Source organism: Diachasmimorpha longicaudata, chromosome 14 (genome assembly GCF_034640455.1).
Source record: "Diachasmimorpha longicaudata isolate KC_UGA_2023 chromosome 14, iyDiaLong2, whole genome shotgun sequence".
Classification (NCBI taxonomy): Eukaryota; Metazoa; Arthropoda; class Insecta; order Hymenoptera; family Braconidae; genus Diachasmimorpha; species Diachasmimorpha longicaudata.
In genome coordinates this window covers 6,140,062-6,161,003 of record NC_087238.1, presented here as the reverse complement: position 1 = coordinate 6,161,003, position 20,942 = coordinate 6,140,062, and the positions used below count along the sequence as shown (strand labels likewise).

The window sequence follows — 20,942 nt, the reverse complement described above, 5'->3', positions numbered from 1 at the left end:
TACCAGGTTCGATAAAAACGACGAAAACTCCCGTATTTTTCCGGTTTTTTCTTCAAATAGAAACACGATTTTTCCTCTCTATTTATCATTTCCCTGTGTCAACGTCTCCCCTCCCTCTCGCATCATTTTGCAGGATATCCTAGCAGGGTAAACTCACCCATGATATACTGAGACGCCCACCGCACCCATAGACCAAACATTAATTCAATAACGTAATTATTCCTCTGGCGTTCTGGCCTTGCCCCTTTCCAGATCATTCCGTCAACTGAATTACGATAATTATTGCAATTGCCTCTCCAGCGTTTCCATCATCCCGAGACGGTTCCCACTCTCCTCTCCAAATTGGCTTTTGATGAATAATTAATTTCCACTTATGCAGACGCACCGAACAACTGATTGGGGAAATCACCCGGAGCCATCGGATCGTAACGACTATTTTCCATTTCCTCAATATCCAAGATAACTCGAATTATCAGACGATATCGTGGGCCTTATCAGCCCGTCTATTTACATATTAATTTATTGATAAATATGTCAACGATCCGCCCCATATTTTAACCCAAATAACTATCAACGATTTCTTCAGCTGTTGGTATTCCACTGCGCAGTTGGGTAATATTTACCGAGTCTGCGTAATATCAATCCAATTCTCCTGTCTGTCCCGAATTGCTGTGACAAAGAAAACGAAACACGTCTGCTCGGGGAAATTCAACCATTCCCCCGGCTCTGCCCCGACGAAGGTCTTCGATATATCCATGGCGAGATGGGCGGGAAATTCAATAATGTTTATAGCGAGCCATAACTGCATTACGTCGAAACAGTTTCAATACAATATCTGTACGTGTTACATTTGCAGTGTAAAATTCATGGAGAAGTTTGATACTGAAAAATTCAACAACGGATATGGGCCAACATTATTCGAGTCTCGGGTTGATGGATCTTTTATGCTTGTGCAGAATGTGCAGGGCACACACATGACGTTGAAAATTCAACTGAAGTCTGATGTGATGTCACGGGAGGAATAACAATTCGTCCCGTCTGCATGAGACAGAATTTGCATTAAAAAATGAGAATTTTGTAGTAAGATAATAATTAATTTTTCTGGATTGATAATTCAAGTCGCTGAGACACGTGTGTTATTTATGTGCTAAATGATGAAGGTTAGATTGAATTTTTGAAAAACGATTTGAGAAATAAAAATTGGGAACTGACGTCGCTCGATAAATATTTGATTTCCTCAGTAATTTTTATCCAACTTTTTGCCTCCAGTGAATTCATTCAATTCTCAAATACCTGTTCACTACTCCCCGAGGATTCGCGCAGTTCAACTGCATGTCTGAGGGAAGCCGGGCTGTATCTACTGGCTGTGCAGGAGGCGTTTGGGGGCGGAAATGATTATGTCCTTGACGTGCGGAGCAATCACAACAGCTCCCTCATAAATCGGGAAGTTTTGGGACTTAGGGGTTGTTCACAGTTGTCACTGTTGACCCATATTTCCCGGATTTCCTGTGGTCAGTCAATAACGTGTCGACTTGTCGAAGAAGTTGGGAATTTAATGGACTAAAAGTTGGTGGTCAAGTTCATGGGACAAGGGATGAGAATGAACTCCTCGAGAACTTTTGACAGCGCTGGTTACCCAGTGTCCCATTACTTAGTCAGTAATTACAGAACTTTTGGAGGCTGTGTGGTCATCAGCTCGATTGGTAAATGCAAAAGCTTTCTGGGCCCATTAGGAAAAGTGATCGATAATCTCCGTTTTAATGAAGCTCCAGTTCCTGATAAGCTCAGATCAAGTTTCTACGTGTAATTGGAATAAGTGAGAGGCACTTCCAGAGTTAAAGTACTGGGAGATAGAATTTTTAATGATAATTATTTGACTGGGAGTGGTCCTCATCTCTGCTCGCCCCCAAATTTAGGGAATAATTAGCATACGATGATCACAGTTCAGTGTAGGTCACAGAGATTTTGTCGTCATGAAAAGGAAAATTATTATTCGAATAAAAATTACTGCACTGGCAGGGGAAAATTTGCCAACCTTCCTAGGATTTTCGATATCATCTGCCAACAAGTTATTGGACAGGAAACAATGGGGGAGATGGGGAATCATGATACACTTTTACCGAACGCTACATGGCGCGAAAAATTCAATAAAAAGCATCAGAACAAAACCGTGAAAATTACGGTCGAAACGCAATTCGCGAGCGAAGTAAAATTCAGTGAAAAATATGAGTCGGAACTGAAATTGTATGAATAGCCACGTAAATTTCAGGATCCGTTTCGGACTAAAATTTAACCTGTCTAATGACCCACCGCTGTGAGGTCAACAAGTCATTCCAGGATTTTTCCGCGAGACTGGAAAATTTTTTATTAAATCAGCATTTTTTTACCGAATTTCCTCATTATTTTTGCGGTGAATATTTTTGGGAGTTAGAATTGAAGATAAATTGATTGTATCTGACTCGGATCGAAGTGTAATATTGCTGTCATGATCGGAAGCAGATGATTGATGAACAAGACCCGCGTATCGAACTGGCGTGATGGATTAAATTTCAAATAAATTTCCAGGGAATTTTCGAAAAGTCCCAAAGGGAATACGCTGACAGATACTCCCTCATCATAAATTTAAACGCCAATTAATGACTGCTTTGATGATGATTCTAATTCGCTCGGTGAAAGCAAAAATGTCGTGAAATAAAATTTGTTTCGGTAAAAAAAATTTAACACTCCGCCGGATGAGATTGTTGACTTGACACTGATGTTCATTGGCTCCATAAAAAGGAAAAATTCGAGTGGAACCGAATCGAATTGTCAGTCACTAAACAAAACGAATGAATAAAGCTCACGTTGTAGTGTAATTCCAACCGAACAGAAACTTTCTCAATCGTATCGAATGTGTATTCGTTGTCAATAAACCGGTTTCCATCACCGGTTTATTGACAATGCGTCACTCACGATCGACCACTTACAACAGGGTAATTCCTGAACAGTCAAGCGCGATCAATCTGAGCAGATTAAATCTCTTCAAAAGGTATTTTCTCGCCCAAAAAAGTTTAATTTATCCAGCCCCCCGCCCCCCTCCCCCATCGACCGAATTAGTTATTATAAATAAATGGATTTTCGTTGGCAGGTCCTATTAATCCCTCCGGATACAGTATAATATTGTCTAGAGTGTGAAGTACAGGTTCGAGCAGAGGATTGAAGTCTCATGTCTTAAAATTTCAGCTTCGAGAGCCATCGATTATCGAATAAACGAACTCAATCCCCATTGAGGCATTTTCGTTACCCTCCCAGAGCTTGATAAATGAAAAAAGTTGTTTGACTCACTCGAATATTCGAGAGACGAATTATTCATGTGCCGTTGCATTGAATTGAGGGAATTTCAATTTTTATCTCTGAGTGAAAATGTTTTTCACTGACTAATGGGGAAAAAAGCTCGGAATCCTAATGAAAATCCATTCAAGCTCACTCACTATCAGCTGATGAACAGTAGCACAGAAAAATCTAAACGTAAATTGCAACGTAACATGTATTTTACTGATGACCGTCATTTACGGTTAGTTAAACGTTATTTACGATTAATGGCAATTTGTACGGTGTGTGCTGCATTTTATTGTTTTTTTAATGGTTTTTCGTCCGTATTTTACGGGTAAAACAAAAACGTAAATTTCGACCAGTGAAAGAGTCTTTTCCGTTTCACTAAATGTGTTTTAACATTTTAGGTGGAACTTACTTTACGATTCGCGCGAAAAAAAAGAGGTTTAAGAATAAATAATTACACTGGTCACTGCAATTAAAGTTTTTTTATATCGGTGATGTAAATCGATAAATAAAGTCAGTAATCAAAAGCAGCCGCAGGAGACTGCGTTCACATTAAACAAAAAATCGCTTATTATTAATTTTTATTACAAAAAAAAATTTTTCACGTACCAGTTTGCAAAGGAGAAACTTGTTTATGTAAATATCGCACATATATAGTCTAAATAAATATGAGAACATGGAAAAAAGTGCCTTATGCTGCTGAAAAAACGAAAGAACGAAACCTGGCTCTCAAGGAAACTATACACCGTCTAGGGCCACATAACGAGCCGTTGAGCTCTCGCAGAATGTGTAACTAGGTCATAGTTTATCGCCCTTACCACTACAGAACACCTGATATAAATTTAATATATATGTTAACCGTTTAGAGGGAGAGGGTGATATGATACTCACGGGTACTCAACATCCGAACTCAGTGGAGTGCTGTAGAATCTAGACAACCTTCCATCAGGGTACTATAGGGCCACCGAGGTATCTCATACCCGCTGAGACTACTATCGTGTAACTCCAGGGCGGGGGTGGGGGAATATTCTACACGATTATTGTGGGGAAGTAGTGCATACGTAGGGGTTGCTCGAGACTGTTGAGATTTAGGGGGCTGAGGGTCTAGGGGGTGTGTCATGGTGTTATTGAAAGATAAAAATCATTTTTATATTTTACTAATCACAAATAATTTTTTAAAATAGTCAGGAGTGTCAGGGAGTGCTGGGGATGACCTCAAATAATTTTATTTATTTTTGGTTTTGATATTTTGTTGTGGGATATTTTACGATGGTATTTTCGCATATGGAACGCCTGCAAATGGCAAATTCCTCGTGAATTAAATTCTCCCTCAATTCCAAATCCCCTAAACCTCATCAACCAATCTACCGAACCAGCAGTTTGCTAATTATTCACAAACATCTCCCGAAAATCCTGAAACCCCTTCGTATTCAACCGAATATCAGCGTGTGAAAATCCGGAAATTTCCTCCACGTTGAAAATTTTAATTGCATCCCCTCAGTTCACCATCGCTCTCATGGGGAGACCTTGTATTCACACTAGTACCTTCCACGACACTTCACCCTCGCAGAACTGAAATTCTATACACAAGTTGGAGAGTCCTCGTGGTGGTAGTGACAAACAATCGCACACCTCTCATCACTGATTTCCCGTCCTTAATACGCTATCAATGTTTCACACTGGGCTTTTTCAGGGAAGCGTTTGAGCATGTGATGGTAGAATGCAACACTCGTGTTCCAAGGATACACCAGAATATGCGGTGGATAACAAAGAACTTTGACGGATTTACGTTTGTTAATATTTCCGGATCCTCCAGATGATGAAATGCCTTTCATTTTTTTTTTGCGGGGAAAAGTAGTTCTACTTTTTCGCGGGAAGAGCTTTGTAGGGGAATTCATGTGCACTGACAGAAGACGCGATTCCTCCAACGAAATTTATTACAGAAAATACGCGATGAATTTTGTTCGAAACCTGCGGTGATTTGTTCATCTGAAAAAAATTTATTGGAGGAATTATATTTATTTAGCGGGGTGAAGAGAGTCAGGAAATAATTTCCGGCATGTTCGTATTACGGGAATTTCCATAAAAAATAATGAAAGACGTTCTAGAAATTCTCGAGAACATTTTAACTTTCGTTACGGATTTGGGGAATTTTTTTCAGTGATAGCGGTAGACTTTAGTCAGACGTTTCCTCCGCCGCATTCCGCATCTTTTCAAATTTATACTGAAGGTTTTCCAAAGTGTTTTAAGTACAATTAATTACTGCGGGAGAAAACCTGTGCTATAGACCGTCCCATTAATTTTTAAAATTGACAATTCTCAGTGTAATTGAAAAAATAACTGCTTGTAAATTAACTTACAATTGAAAAAGACTTTCTGTCGAGCTTCATCTCTCACGAGAATTCTCGACGTTCCTCTGCCTCGGGGTATCAACATAAAATTAAATTAATGTTGCACTACAAACCGGGAATGTTCAATTTCACTCGCAAGATCTTTAAATTTTCTCTTATCTCAATTTCCTATCCCCCACCATAAAGAACTCGAGCTCGTTATCTTGTGGTCTCTAATGAAAAACCCGGCGCTATTATTTATTTCTCTCATTGCCCCGTGATTTGTACAAAGTGCCTTTTGTGCTGAAAAATTCATTAAATCCGATATACCGTGACGCGGAAACTTGGTAGAAATTTTCTAGGATAACATCGGTGCATCGTAACTTGTGTAATCTAATGTGAAATCAACCGTGTAACTGGCCTGTATTCCATGGGTATTTTCACTGTGATGCGGGAGGAACCGGAAAGGGATGGGAATGAAGGGCAGAGTGTGGAGATATCGGGGTTGAATTTCACGGGGGAATTTCCGTTAAGCTATCTCCAATGGGCCCTTGTTTCCCTGTTCCGAATAATCCCTCACAAATTTTAGACAACGAGTGATCATCGGAGGCGGTTACCCGCGAGCAATTGTTGGAAAATTTATTGCTGATTTTAATCAGCCGAGACGCCGTTGAAAGATTGGGAAAAAACCAAAATTAATGGGGGGAGAGAGCTCGTTGAAATGCGCCCCGAGAGAAACTTCTGATTCTCAGGAAAATCTCATCAATCAAAATTACCCTATCATTATATAAAAAATATTGTGACTCATTTGACTTGACCTCACTCTAAATTTACGAAAAATTATTAATATAAAAATATTAAATTCCTCTTCCGATAATGGAACATCGTCTCCCAAATTTAGGAGATTAATCTATAACTTAATTAAATACCGGAAGCGCAGTACTTCGCCATTGGTCAAAGCTGGCATGGTAGCAGCTTCAAATTCTGTCATGACGTTGACAATGGCTTGCTGGACGTGTTTGCCATGAACACACGTTTATTTGAGTTCCTGAAAGCTTCTAGTTTCGTATGTAAATATGTGTAGACCAGCCACAGCTGGACACTCGTAGAATTGCGTTACACACATGTTCATATGTCGATGTCCCTGGAAACTGAGCAGTAAAAGACCACGAGTATGATATCACGTTCTCGTGGACCCGTATTTTCCTGACATAAACATCGATTTCCTCGACATATAGCCAAAGCCCTTTTTGGATCAAAGAGGCAACCAGGGAAACAGAAATACTTCCACCTGAGCTCAACATGCGAACAGTTCAGAAATCATTTTAAAATATCCCTTCAAGACATTAATTCACTCACTTTTAATTTTCGCGAGAATATTTCAATTACGAAATGGATGTGATCACTCCATCATCCACCACCATTACGATATAGTATTCGATTGGAATGAGTATGATCTATGTTTGATAGACATGTTCATTCAAATTGCTTCATTTGTATGAGCATATTTACCTAAATCGATTGAAATGTACACATTTAACAACCAAATGAATCAACCAAAGTACTCGAATATCCGATCATTCTCCCGCTGATATCGAGCGCAATGAAATGATTGATAGAAGAGAACACAGAAATCGCGAACTGTGGGGGGGAGGCTAATGGAAGGGGAAAGTAATTATCTTCAGCATCAGTTTAATAAACCAAACGATTCCAAACAGCTAATTTGCTGTCCACCAAAATTATTACTATTAATATTCAGTCGACATCAGCTGCTGGCAACTACAAATTTCCCATTAATATTAAAAAAAAATACCGATAAAGAGTGCAGTAGATAAAAATACCAGGTTGAGTAGATAAAATTTACTGTTACAATTGAATTGTCATATTTCATTGGAAAGATAGCGTCAGTAATAAATGGGAAAAATACTCGGCTGCCACGACACATAATCCAAACCAATTTCCCAGGAACGAACGTCATTTCCTTCTTAATTTTCAATTTTTGAAATATTTGAATTTCAATCTCGGAGTAATCTTTTGTGATACATGAGAATCTGTAGTTGCTGCTGTGAAATGCAAATAACATTCTCCCGATGTTATATGAGGTATATGAATTTCCCGGGTGTTAAAGCCGTTTTTTCCACCTCTATGAAAGTATGTGCTTTGATTCCAAGATATAAGGCTGCTCTGCCATCCGCTTTCAATTCCATTTGTCGCTTTATCCGACGCCGCTGCGGGCTTATTCGTTGCTTTCAGACCAGAAAAGACTTTGAAAGTCTGATTCCTCATTAAACATGGAGGTACATTAAAAAGAGCCATTACGAACGAATTCCCGAGGGATTCGTTCATTTCTGAGTGGTTTGAGAATCGTGAGCAGAGCATTAACATCATAAAAGCAAATTTCGAGAAGATCTTTTGATTTCAGATGTCTGAGATCAGAATGTCTCATCCCATACGCTGTCAGGATGGTGATGACAGCCATCACCAACCCCAGATACCTATAAAAGTGGTTTCCAGCATCCGGAGGATCCAGAAATTGTGCCTGTGAGTATAACTCAATTGGGAAAGTAATTGATTGAATGCAATTGATGTTTGTTTGTTGATGTACATTCGGGGAAAAACAAATGCGGGTTTATTTGAAGCGAATGGCATCGCCCGTATGAATTTCCGTGAGCTATTCTACACTTTCGGAAGTTCCTGCGTCTCAGTTTCTGATGTGAACTCAAGTTTAACTACGTTTTTGCCCTCGTCAAAGTTCGTGGGCTTCCAATGTTGAATTGCATTGAGAAAAATGATCGTGATTCATGATTTCCTTTCATTCTGAATGACTGGCCTCTGGGGGATTCACTTCCATTAAACGAATCACCTCCAGAAGACAAACGTATCTGTTCGCATTCAGGTACTTTATTTGTCAGCCAACACTGCGATAACTTGGTGATGTGCTGTATGCGGGGAACTCTGGGTGATGGTATCTACAGGGGCTACTGTTACCAGAGGTTCAGCAAAACATCTGATCTTCCATTTTTTCATGTCGTTGTAATGAAAACTATGATGTAGGTAGTTGGGGTGGCAATACCAGCTGCTAGACACGAAAAGTTTTTGCAATTACTTAATGGAGGTGTTAATATTGCACCTGAGAGCCCCTGAAATAGTAATTTCTGCTAATGCCTTGGGATGGAAGGAGCTTAAGTTGAGGACAGATAGGTGAGTCGACGAACAGACGAGTACATTCGCATTTTATGGATCACTGCAGAGCTCATTTAATTAGCGATGATGTTCAGGACGTGAGGGGGAGTTTCTGGGAATTAACTAGAGTTTTTTGGATCGACATCGTCAAAATATTGAGCTTGAAATTGCTATGAATATCATTGATGAGTACCACTTGTGCTTAATTTTTTGTGAATGCAGTGAGCTTTGTTGCTGCATTCCAGGACAGTTGTGTCATCATTCTGGTTTTCACAGCTGGATGAAACCTGCTGTTGCCATGGACTTGGTGAGTTTGAGCTTGTATTCAGTCAACCATTGGCTATTGTTAGAGTCTTGACGTCAACCCTAGCCTATCCCCCTCCATGATCACTAGTTACAACTCGTGTTACCACAAACTGCAGATGCTTGAACTCAAAGGGACGACAATGGATGGTTCCCACCAGAACCAAATTCGTTGACAAATACTTTAAATCATACGCTTCATTAATTTTGTACTTGGGAAATTCTCATCGTCATGACGAGGAATTTCAATTTTGAATGATGACTTTGATATCATTTTCGTGTTGCGCATTCTCTTCAATGAAATTTTGCAAACTGGAATTGCAAATTAAAAGCCAACCGTGCCTTGAAATTATCGTGAATCGCAAGCCCTCCGACAGGAGACCCTGGTCTTTAATGTTGTACGTTATATATTCACGCAATAATATTATATGCCTTTGCCACGCGATTAACATTGCCAGCTTGCAACTCCTGGAGAAACTGAGGTACCATTGAAAATCATATCGCTGTTGAATTCTACTCAATATTCATTTCTCTCTCTCCATGAATTTCCCTAAGAAATTAAAATGTCTTAATTTACCTTAACGTCCAAATTAAAAAAATCATTACTAAAATTCCTTCACGTGTTTCTCAACACAGTCTTGTTCCCCTAATTGGCAATTAAAATCGACGTACTTTGATTTCAAGATTGTGTCATTAAAACTTGAAATTTCCTGACTTTTCCAAGTTTCCAAGAGTACAGTTGTCCCTAAAATTTATTATCGAAAATACTTTTGTAAAATGTGTTGTGTCGTATTATCTGATGGAACTCCATGAAACGTTGGTCTAAAATTGCGTTCAATGTCTCCCTGAACCTTTTGAAAATAACATTTGTTATCTCCAATCGTCATTATCCCACTATATCCCCCAGCAATTTGTCAAATCCGTCGTAATGGCTTATATCTACGCTGACTGTGATGATGCCAGCTAAATGAGGTTGATGGTAGAGTGAGAGGGGAGACACTTCGTCCTTGCACCCGTACGGGACATTACTTTCTGCTACGTGACAGCCGGTTCATCGGGCGCTCTGTGATCCACACGATTCACGTTTGATACGAAAATTACTTCCGTTTAGTTTTCTGCATGAATAATTCAGTGTGCGAGAGGAGGAAAGTATAAATTATATCCCGCGGGAGTGGATACTAAGTAGAAAAAAAAATTCTCACTTGTGTCTGTCGACCGGGACTGAAAAGCACACCCCAATATTTTCAATTTTTCCGATAAATATTTCATAATCAATTATTTTCCTATTAAATTGTCATCCACGATGACGAACGGAATGGAAAGTCCCCTGTAATCCCACCTCACCTAATTGGCGAGAATTACGTCAGACGTTTCCGTCAAAAATTTCATCAGCGAAGTGACGAAAAAACGATAATGAGAGGACATAAAAATGTGGAAAAACGAACCAATTCCACTCAAGAGTTAATGAGGAATTTATTTATATTCGACGAGTGAGTGAGTTTTCCCTGAAATTGTGTGGTAATTGAATGAAATTTTCTGGCACAATTTTAACCCATTGCCTACCGGTACATGGCATAATGTGTGTTTCACTACCAAAGCACTTTCAAATTCAAAAGGGGGAGGGGATTATTGGTTTTACGTCAGTGGCATACGACACGTGTTCGCTTTTTTGTGGGCAATATCTGGAAATGGGGTTTTACAATGAGAGAGTTGTCGCATTATCATAATGTCGACATTTATGGGACCAAAATACTGGCAAAAATACATTTGAATATTGAAAATGGAGGTGAAAGATGTCTCCCTCATATTTTAATGAAACACAACAGCGTCCGGAGGGTTCATCTGAACAGGCCCATCAGAAGCTAATGAATTTCCAATAAATTCAAATGCCCTCCCCTCCCCCTGGACCTTGTAACACTGTTACAACCTCCCCACATCGAGATTGCGCCGCGAAACCTCATCCCAGTGATAACTTGATTAGCTAAGCCAGCCCCCAAATTATATCCACCGTTTCATCTATCAAAAGAAACCCATCACTCTCGTGTAACAATATCCCTGGAGGGGATAAAAGCCCTCCAGTATCATCATGAATTGTAGCTCGTTCAACTCCGACATATTTCACACTCCTCCATAGATCTGTTCTCGCCTAACGCATGACTATAACCCACCCTTTGCGCCCCTCTCGCTGTCTCAGCCCTCCCCAGGCCCCTCATCCGTTCACGGAGAAGATCACAGTGTCCACGGGTAACGATAACAGAACGGTGATTCCAGGAGAGTTATCGTTCAACACCCGGTGTTTCGGGTTTACGATTCATAAAAGCGACCGCTATTATTTCATGGCTCATCACAAGTACCAGTCAACGTCAGTCATGAATTATTGGTTCCAAAGAACTCCGTTGACGGATTACAATAATTCATCAATTATTAGCGATTTTTTTTCCAGTTTATTATCAGGTCCTACCCCTTGCGAGGCCATCGCAAATCCTGGAATTTTTACTTCCGGGAATTCCAAGGACATCGGAATTATTTCTGAGGGTGATTTACTCAGTTGGACATTTGCAGGTCTTTTTAAACGAATGAGAAATATTTATTTTACGAGTGAAAGTCAGATATCTGTCAAGGAGGGGAGGGAAGGGTGGTAAGGGGACATTTGGTATTGTCCAGTTGTTCATCACTCATGATCATTGATCACAAAGTACTCCCCCGAGTCTGTAGAATAATTCATGAACATTTCAATGAATTTTTATCCACTTTATCGTCACCCTCCATTTCTTTCTTCCAACCCCGTTCTTTCCTAGTTGTTCACCGCTGGACATTTCTCCCATTTTCACAAAATTACCCCATTTTTTTTACTCCTCAGCCACGATAAATTTTCATAATTGATTGTAGTCGACGTCGCGTGTACAGCGAGAATTGTCGCAAAAAATCCACTTGGGCACATAATAAAATGAGAGAGAATGTCTCTGTAGGTAATCGACTCGAAAGTGCAGGAGAAAAATTATGTGACGTTGGTGAATAAAAGTGTGCGTTTAAGATTTTATCGCGATCGTTTAAAAACTGGAGAAAGGAAAAGCCACGAAAAAAAAAAATTCACGCAGAATAATATTCTGATGAAGGGATAAAATTAATTCGATTAATTATCCCACCATCAGCCCCCGTCGAACCTCAGCAATTCACTAAAACATGAAAAAACTTGCTAAAGCGACTGAATCTCGGCTTGATTCAACCCCCCTCTAATGAAGATTAATAATGCACCCTCTCCTTCGCTCCCCTCAACTCATCACTTTCCCCTGGGCTAATTAGATGAGGAGATTGAGTGGACATATGCGCAAACCAATGGCAGTTCATGAAATAGCCCACGAAATAAGGTGGATCGAAAATTACCCGCCCCCAACAGAGGTCTTCTAATTTTTTTTATCACCTGCACATGGCGCCGGGCAATCTTATTAGTGTTCAATTTTTACGATCAACTCACCACCGGTATATCGATAATAACCTCGCAGTGGCTGCACAAAAAGAAGGAGAAAATAAGGGGAAAAATACCATTAGTGGAAGACCACTACTGACTACACTCGCCTCCGAATCATGAGAGGGTCAGTGGCCCGTGCCGATATACATCGCAGTCCATTCCGTGCCTCACTTTTTCCCTTTTTCTCCCCTTTCCGTTGTATCTCCTTTCACGATAATGCACTTAAGGGTATGCCCAAGGGAAAAAGCCGATTCGTTCCCCTTCCATTTGACCTTTTCCAATGGCACAGGACCAAAAAGTGTGCGAATGACGCTAGACTGAGGGAAAATTCTCAAAAAAATGGACAATTGATGATCGATCCAAGTCGTTGACCGTCGATTTTAATAGTCAGGAAAACAAACTAATATTATATTAATAATAAAACTGATCAACAAGCAAAACTGATCTGCGACTATTCCCTAGAATTTTCGATTTTTCGATTTTATTCTCGAAATGGCATTTGTTGCTCTGAAGCTTTTATCAAGATTCCCTCTCGCTTATGCCAAGGGCCACTTCATAACTATTCGATGCTTTGGCAATGCGCCCGGACGATCGCCATGAAGATTACCCCGATCATCCGACTAGTCCAGTGGACATTGCCAAATGGAATTTCTGATCGGCTATTTTGAATGGGGGATTGAGAATCCCTAAATACGGATTTCCTTCGTCCATACCTTGACCATCTTTCTGAGCGATGTTATGCAAATGTCAGAGTGACTATTCGTGGCATCTGAAGGGCTGCGGTTGAATGAAAACTGGGAGTTTCGTATGAGAGAACTGGTGGTGGACTTGGTGCTCCGTTTGGGGTTGAATTGAGTTTGCAACTCGGACATTTGAATGTTGAAATGTGCGAGGAACTCCAGGTCCACGTGTATTGTTGGCGGAATAAGGAAGTGAGAGACTTCTTGGAGATGTTCTTACAGTTAGCTTGTCTGAGAGAGACCTGAGGTTCCTCAGGGCGTAATTAATGGAAGGATTGAGTCACCGACTTAATTCTTATTCAAATTTAATAAACGCAAAAGATGGGGAACGATATGTTTGAATATCTCCCGGTAATTTTCACTGTAAAATCCCTCCGGAGTGGAAATCAATTTTTCTACACCTTAAAGAAGCTGGAAGCTCTGCTGATACTTTGTCTGCCACCAGCGCAATATGTCAACTTGCTACGTGATGCCAATAAAATGCCTTTTCCACCTCAGCCAGCGGCGACATGACCGCCCGGGAAAGTCAATCAACCATCGCGAGCAATTTCACTCTCAAAGGCCTCAGTTCATATAAAAATACCACAAAGTCCAAATAATTGTCAATTACCTTGAGGAACTGAAAATTTCAATCTTCACTGGAGTCCATCAACGCTCTCTCGTCTCCACTAAATAACGTGGTGGGCAAAAAAAAAAAAAAATGAGGAATTCTAAAACAGCGAAGCTCTACCCCGTTTGAGGTGCTTGTGCCTCCCCATTGAATTTACTCCAAGTGCCTCAAAATGATGCATTAAAACATGGCGGCATCAAAGAAAATAATCTCGTTTGAGGCATAATTCAGAGTCAGACTGAGACTTCTCTCTATCAAACGCCATTTTTAAACCGACAAAACGTCTCAGTGTGGAACATGCAACATTTCAATCACCAAAATTCTCCCCCAATGCAAATCGAGCAGAGCCTACCTTTAATGAAGTCCACAGCCATCTCCAATCCATAAGTGTCCTTATCACAGTCATCAAGGATATGTGCACCGATTTTAACTCCAGGAACGATCTTCCGGCGGTTCACCCAGTCCAGGGTGTACAGCATGGCCTCGAGTGCTTGAACACCCCCCTGCGGCATCACTGGACCACAAGTAACATTGTCCTTGCGTTCATGTACCATCATCAGCCCACCAAGCACCAGATTACCCTCGACCACCGCTTCCTTCTTGACCGGCCAGACAATTTGGCCAGACCGTGAATTCATCTCGATGGAACGAAACAATCTGTCGCTGTGTCTGATACCGTGTTTAGTTATCGGATTCTTCAGGCGATGGTGAAAGAGGAAATCCTCCGGATACCCAAACCCATCATCATGCCCATCAACCATTGTCATGGGAGGCAAATGCTTGAATTCATAGCTGAACAGATCCAGTGTTCGATTTTTTTGAGAATAAGGATTCTTTAAGATGCCCTCCACCGATGTCCAACGAGCACAACTCCAGTGGCACATCCAGCCCATCAGCATCATCATCAGCACGAGATTCTTCATGACTCTTTAATCATTATCACGTCTGGGGTCTCAGTTCTTTGGATACTTCACTTGAAATGGGAATGTTGGATGTCTTGAGTGGCGTTCGCTGGGAGAATTTCTCATAATGTTCAGGATTTATAATTGCAGAGTAGTTGATGGACAGCTTACTGGAATCATTGGTAACAACCGTACACCGTTGTTATCACTGGTTTTGAAAGGGTCCAACTGTCGTGGGAAATTGCTCGAGCTTTGTAATTTGAATTTTCACTGCACTTTGAGTAATTAATGGGATTTTATTCACCGACTCCGGGGGGCGTTGGCTGGATATCTGCCAAATCAAGATTCAGGGAAATTTTAGCACTCGATTTTAGTGGTATTACACGCTTAGGGGGGAAGGGGGGGAGGTGATCCGATGCAAAATTTTTTGATTATTCTCCCAGTGGGTCATGCAAGTACTGCCCTCGCCTCTAAAGAAATATTTGGAGTTTCATTTAATATTTGCCTTTTGAATTTTCGTTCAAAAGCTCGTTTTCCACCCATAAGTCGGCTGGTTAACGGTATTTGTTTTAACTTTGTTGATGGTTTTGTGAGAGCTTCCCAGCGAGCTATTTCTCGTGAAATTTTTCATTTATTCGACGAAGGCTTGTGAATTCTTCTGGCGAGGAGAAATTGTTTCCTGCAGAGCAGCAAAGCCATCAACTAAACTCAGTTTCTTTTCTCAGCTCCCTAAGTGATGGAAATGGTGGGGTGGAACGAGGGGGAAGGGATGTTCATGGTTGTCGAAGTGTGTCAAGATGTTGATCGTGAGGGAGAGCTATTTGAGGAGTAATGAGAAGACTGATCAAGAGAGAGAGAGAGACCACTTCACCTTTTAGTGACGATTGTAAAAAGAGGTTAATGAAAGCTCTACAGTTTCTCTAAAATGAAATTTAAGAGCTGTTTTTCTAGACGAGACTCCACTTCCGTCAATTTCCACAGAGGATTACCGCGCTGTTAGAAAAATACCGGGGAAATTTCGAGTGAAAGAGCTTGAAAATTTTAATCTAAACAAAAACTCACATGAAGTTAATTCCACTGATATTCGATTAAATATTATTTAGTTGAACTGCTCATTCAAGGGAATGGGTTCTAGGGTTGTGTTTTAGGTCCTTCACGCAGGGATGTCAATTTTTTTTTCATGCAAACCCCAATCATCCATTTATCCCCGTAACCCATCAATTTCGAATCCTTCGGAGAGCATTAAATCTTCCTAGGCGTCTGACTATTGCTCAGGTTACCCTACTTAGCCACCATTTGGCAGGGGAGGAAGACGAAGGAGGGGTGGGTTTCAATGATAAGGGTCGAAGATGGAGTGCCTAATATTGCGGGACAAATGTCACACATTAGATAGGAAAGAATATAGGCTTTCGTTTGAATTTTGTTCAAATGAACGTCCATTTATATCATTTTAAATTCAGTTCTCCGCCCTCACGACGTGAAAGCCCATTCATGAAGGAGGACGGGGGTTAAAACCCCTTCTGGCCCTCTATTTTTCAATCAGACAAAAGAATTCAGTATTTTATACGAAATTAGAAAATATCGAAGACAGTAATAAAATATTTATCTCATTCGATGATTTTTTTATCAGATTCTTTGGTTTGAGAATTTTTTCCCTCAAAAATTATTTCTTGAAATTTTTTTAGTCTCAACACAATCTCTGTGACTTTATATTCCAAAGAAATTTATGTACAGAATAAATTATGTTGATTGGCTCAATCGGAGAGCTCTCTGCTCTGCAATTGTCATCACGAGAAAACTGCCTCAATCGAGTTATCGAAGGATTGGAAAGTTTCTCACAGAATGAATCTTCCACCCGATATTGAAACTCCCCTGCACTTGAGACGGAGTTCTGAGATTATTGACTGAAGTTTGAAACTGATAGTTGAGTATATCACAGCCGCAAGTGTACGACTTTTGGGATACGAAACTCGGAATTTTCGATAAGCCTCAATCAACTATCATTCGACTCGTGACAAGTGCCTCCAGTCGTACTTCAAACAGTTCTACCTCTCCCTCGTGATATATTTTCCTGGAGTATCTTTGCTGAGTTTCCCAAGACACTCATCCGCTCACGAGGAACTTCTGGATACTTCGTTATTGGGAATTATTTCAAAGACGAGATAAAAGTTGGAGAAAAAATTGAATACATTTAAAGCTAACGATCTAATTTATTTTATGCAAAAAATAATATATTTAAATGGTTAATTAAAATAAATAGTCAGATCAAACAAGTTGAGCGAAGGGGAATTTAATCGAAAAAAAATTCTTTGTGGATATTTTACTCTGAACGCGTGTGTCAAAGGTGCCCACGACATTGAAATATTTCCAGACGACGTCTTTGTTTCAAAGACTTTTTTTTAATTCAGACGTTTCGTCGTCAAATCGACGCTCCCGAGGCTTGAAAAGCTGGATGAATAAGTTCAAAGGGTCTCCCCTGGGAAAAAAGTCATTCACATTTATTCTGACGTCACCAAAAATTAATTCAAGGACTGATTATATTCATATCATCCCTCATATTCTCCTTGAGCTAAAAATTATTTATCTTGAGCAATAACAATCGCTTTCCGCAATTTTTTTCCACGAGTGGGGGATTCGCATGAAATGCACTTTTTATCAGGAAATATTCTGGCCTCTGCCGCACTTCAGAAACAATTTTTTTAACCACAAATAATGCAATCAAAATAACAATTTGCGAATCTGAAAATATTTGCATTTCATCCAGAACGCAAATAAAATCAGCTCCATTCCGATTTGAGATCTACCAGCAATGAATCACATGAGTGTACACAAATGGTATTTGAATTTCTATCTCAAGTGCTACTTGTGACGGTGGGGGTGGGTAGATGCCTTGGAATTACGATGCAATCGCACCGGGTGCACACAACTATATGAGTTTATATCCGTTCGATTTGATTGGTCAAATCTTCTAAGTGTAGGGAGTCGGATGCAATTTCGTGGAAAATTTTCAAAGGGACTTTCAATGCTACGTTTATTTTTCATCTACCGTATCTACACTATCAGCTCCCCATCCCCCGTATCGCTCAATGCCATTCATTTTGTTGATTTTATTTTATTCACGATTTTTAATCCAACCGAAAAAACCCAGAGAAAATCAAACGTTAATTAAATTTTCGTTATTTATCCTCTTCCATTTATTTTTTTAATTGATTGACAGGAACCAGAATATCCTGGTTTTCAGTTTGTATCTGGAATTATTTAAAAAAATTGACGGATTTATGTTTAAACAGAAAATTCCATTTCCCAGTGATGGTTCATTCCCAGATTTATGTCATATGATATTCATGATAATTATAATTAGGCCGAGTACCGATATTTCTGATTTTGTACAAATTTTTGGGGATTCGATTTCAAAATAGGAAAAATCTTTCAGATTCTAATATTTTCCTTCTGTCCTATCATTTTTATATTCCATTTTCCCCGCCCTCGCCATTAATTTTATTGAATTTTTTGTATTCACGATTTTTAATTGAACAAAGAAACAATCAGATCCGACAAAAATTTAATAAAATTAATTTTAAAAAATACCAGAGCTGATGGAAAATAAAAAATTGTGATATTAATCCTCATTTTAACTGAATTTTTACATCACAATTATTATAATAATACAATTGTCTCGGAGTATCGATGTGTTGAGGTTTGTAGGAGTAGAATCCATTGGGGAAACGCGCGCGGCTCGATGTCAGAGCGACTACTGGCGCGTTATTCTGATACCGCCGTTCAGATAGCAAAGCCCCCTCCCCCTCGTCCCCTCTCCCATTGCCCTGAACCTATAGGGTTTAACCGCGACTACCGCGCAACTCACACATAAGTATTTGATTACTCTGTGCAGATAATTAACGCAATTTACCGGTTCATTTTTCCATTCGCTAATCGTCTGCTCCTTTCAGAAAATTCATGAGAAGACGATTTTGAAAATTCGAAAATAAGGACTCAAATTTTCGCGTTCCTCAGGGGGAGATTTTCCAACAAAAACAGCCCTTCCGGAGGGTAAACCGGAGAGATCAGAATTTTTCGGGTGGGAAATAATAATAAATAATTACTGAGTAGTTTCCTGCATTTCAGTGATTACTAGCGATAAATGATTAGTGAACTTGAATTTGAGTTTGATTGGGTGATTATATACCATAAAATTCTCTACGTGTGGGGACTGGTGATGGAGTTGACTTGCTGTGCTTGTGATGACCATTAAGTAGAGCTGTTGAAGTGTCAGACTCAGAAATCATTGGAAGAATAACAGACGAATACGGTCAGACAGATGCAAACGTTTATGGAAACACAGGAGAATGAACACGAGACTGGGGGTACAATGTAGTTATCGTCGAGTGAAATTCTATTGCGAGTGAATCTGCGGGATAATGGATTGAAGCGTGAAGTTGAAACAGCTCATGTGTAAATGTATGCTTTACCCAGGCAGAATTGTTTGTTGTTCAATTCATCCGCAAGCACAAAATGCGCATCATTTGTATTTTTAGGTGCATGGAGATTCGGGTTTTCGGGGTTTCCCACGCCGCTGGAGTTTCCAATAATATCGACAGAGGAAGAACAACTGAGATGTTGATGCGCCAACAACAAGGAAATGCGGGGAGGCTCCTCCTCAGGTAAGAATGACAAAAGTACAAGTTGGGAATGAGCTTGAGGGTTCTCACATTCTCTGGCGCGGTGCTAGCCATCGCCAACGGTCCACCGAGGGTGAGCCAACAGTAGGCGGAGGCTCGGCTCAATGTCGGTCGTTAATAATACCGTGAATCGAGTGGAAAAAAATTCGATTCAGGTCAAGACACTGACTGATCTCATTTCTGATTCCCTCCAAGTCTGAAATTCCGAGTAATGAAGCTCCATTTATGCCAAAATGCCCGGACAATTTTGACAGCCGTCGGAATTCATTCGACGAGAAATATACTTGAATAATACAAGCATATACCCCCTGTCATGTCAGTCATAATATCTCAAAGAAACTCCATCTCATCTGTTCCCCGAATTCTCACCTGAAACCGTACGTCGAGTCACAAGAATTCCCTGTCCTCGTATTTCATACCCGCTGAACCCCGAAAATTATGGGCCACATGGTGGCTTTGAAAAATACCCGAAAGACAGCTCCGCTATTTGATCCCCAGATTGTAATATCTGTAAAAAAACTGTCAACATATCTTACCCCGACATCTCATAACTCAGTGGTCCTCGTTCCTTTTGTTCTCCCGTCATCGACTCCTCGTTTCTCACCGCTTTTACGTACGTCAAAGAAATTCTGTTTACCGACGTATTTATGACTCGGAATAAGGCCCGTTAAGTCCGTGAAGTATATCGTATTACGCGAATAAACGGATTTCTATGCACCGAGGGAACACGGGACTGCCCGAGTAACGTCTCATCGTTAACCGCATTTATGGATGTTTGATCGACATTTCAAAAGCAATCGATACTTCATCGTCTGACACGAAATGCATGACTTAGTCTTGGTTATTCCAATCAAACGGGTAATCGCTGTCAAAACGACGATCCGTTGTAGAAGAATTATTCCCATTATCTCGCAGATCAAACGATTCTAACGATTGATTTCTCGACGACTGCGACGAGTTTGAAGAGAAAATTAAATGTCAAATCATTACTATGTCATAATATTTCCAAACTTATTCTCGATATTTTAATATTCTGATATTGCAAATATTCCTCCCCCTCCACGTTCTCCCGAGTGTTTATAATTATTGTCTATTCGCTGACTGGATATTCCATATATGTATGTCCTAAAAAAATTACCCTGGCTTTTTAAAAGTGGCATCCTGAAATATTATTGAATCATGACAGGATCGATTTTCTCCCCAGAGTCATTTTTTTAGTCGCTATTTTATTCTCATGCTATTCTGATCCACCCCGACTAAGTCACGATACAAAAACGTCAAATGGTGACGTTTCGATTTTGCAATTAGCCTATTCCCCACCCCGATTACCCTTCCCAATGTTTCTTCTATTTGCCAGCACGAGATTAAAGATAAAAATGAGAAATGGTTCAGTGTGTCCTTCGGTGGA

At 40.1% G+C, this 20,942-nt stretch overlaps 1 protein-coding gene across 2 annotated transcripts in view; it reads right to left on the bottom strand.

The window, feature by feature from the left end:
* Positions 1 to 20,942, bottom strand: part of LOC135169204 (metabotropic glutamate receptor 2-like) — a 60,459-nt gene that overhangs the window by 37,440 nt on the left and 2,077 nt on the right. The window contains exons 1-2 of one of the 2 annotated variants that reach the window (XM_064133961.1): positions 18,525 to 18,594; positions 14,306 to 15,186 (exon numbers count right to left, since the gene is read on the bottom strand). The exons of the other annotated variant lie outside the window; for it this stretch is intronic. Of the exons in view, the coding sequence (XP_063990031.1) occupies positions 14,306 to 14,876 (571 nt within the window). The 5' untranslated portion in view covers positions 14,877 to 15,186; positions 18,525 to 18,594. Of the gene's footprint in view, positions 1 to 14,305; positions 15,187 to 18,524; positions 18,595 to 20,942 lie in introns of those variants that run through there. 2 annotated transcript variants of the gene reach the window in all.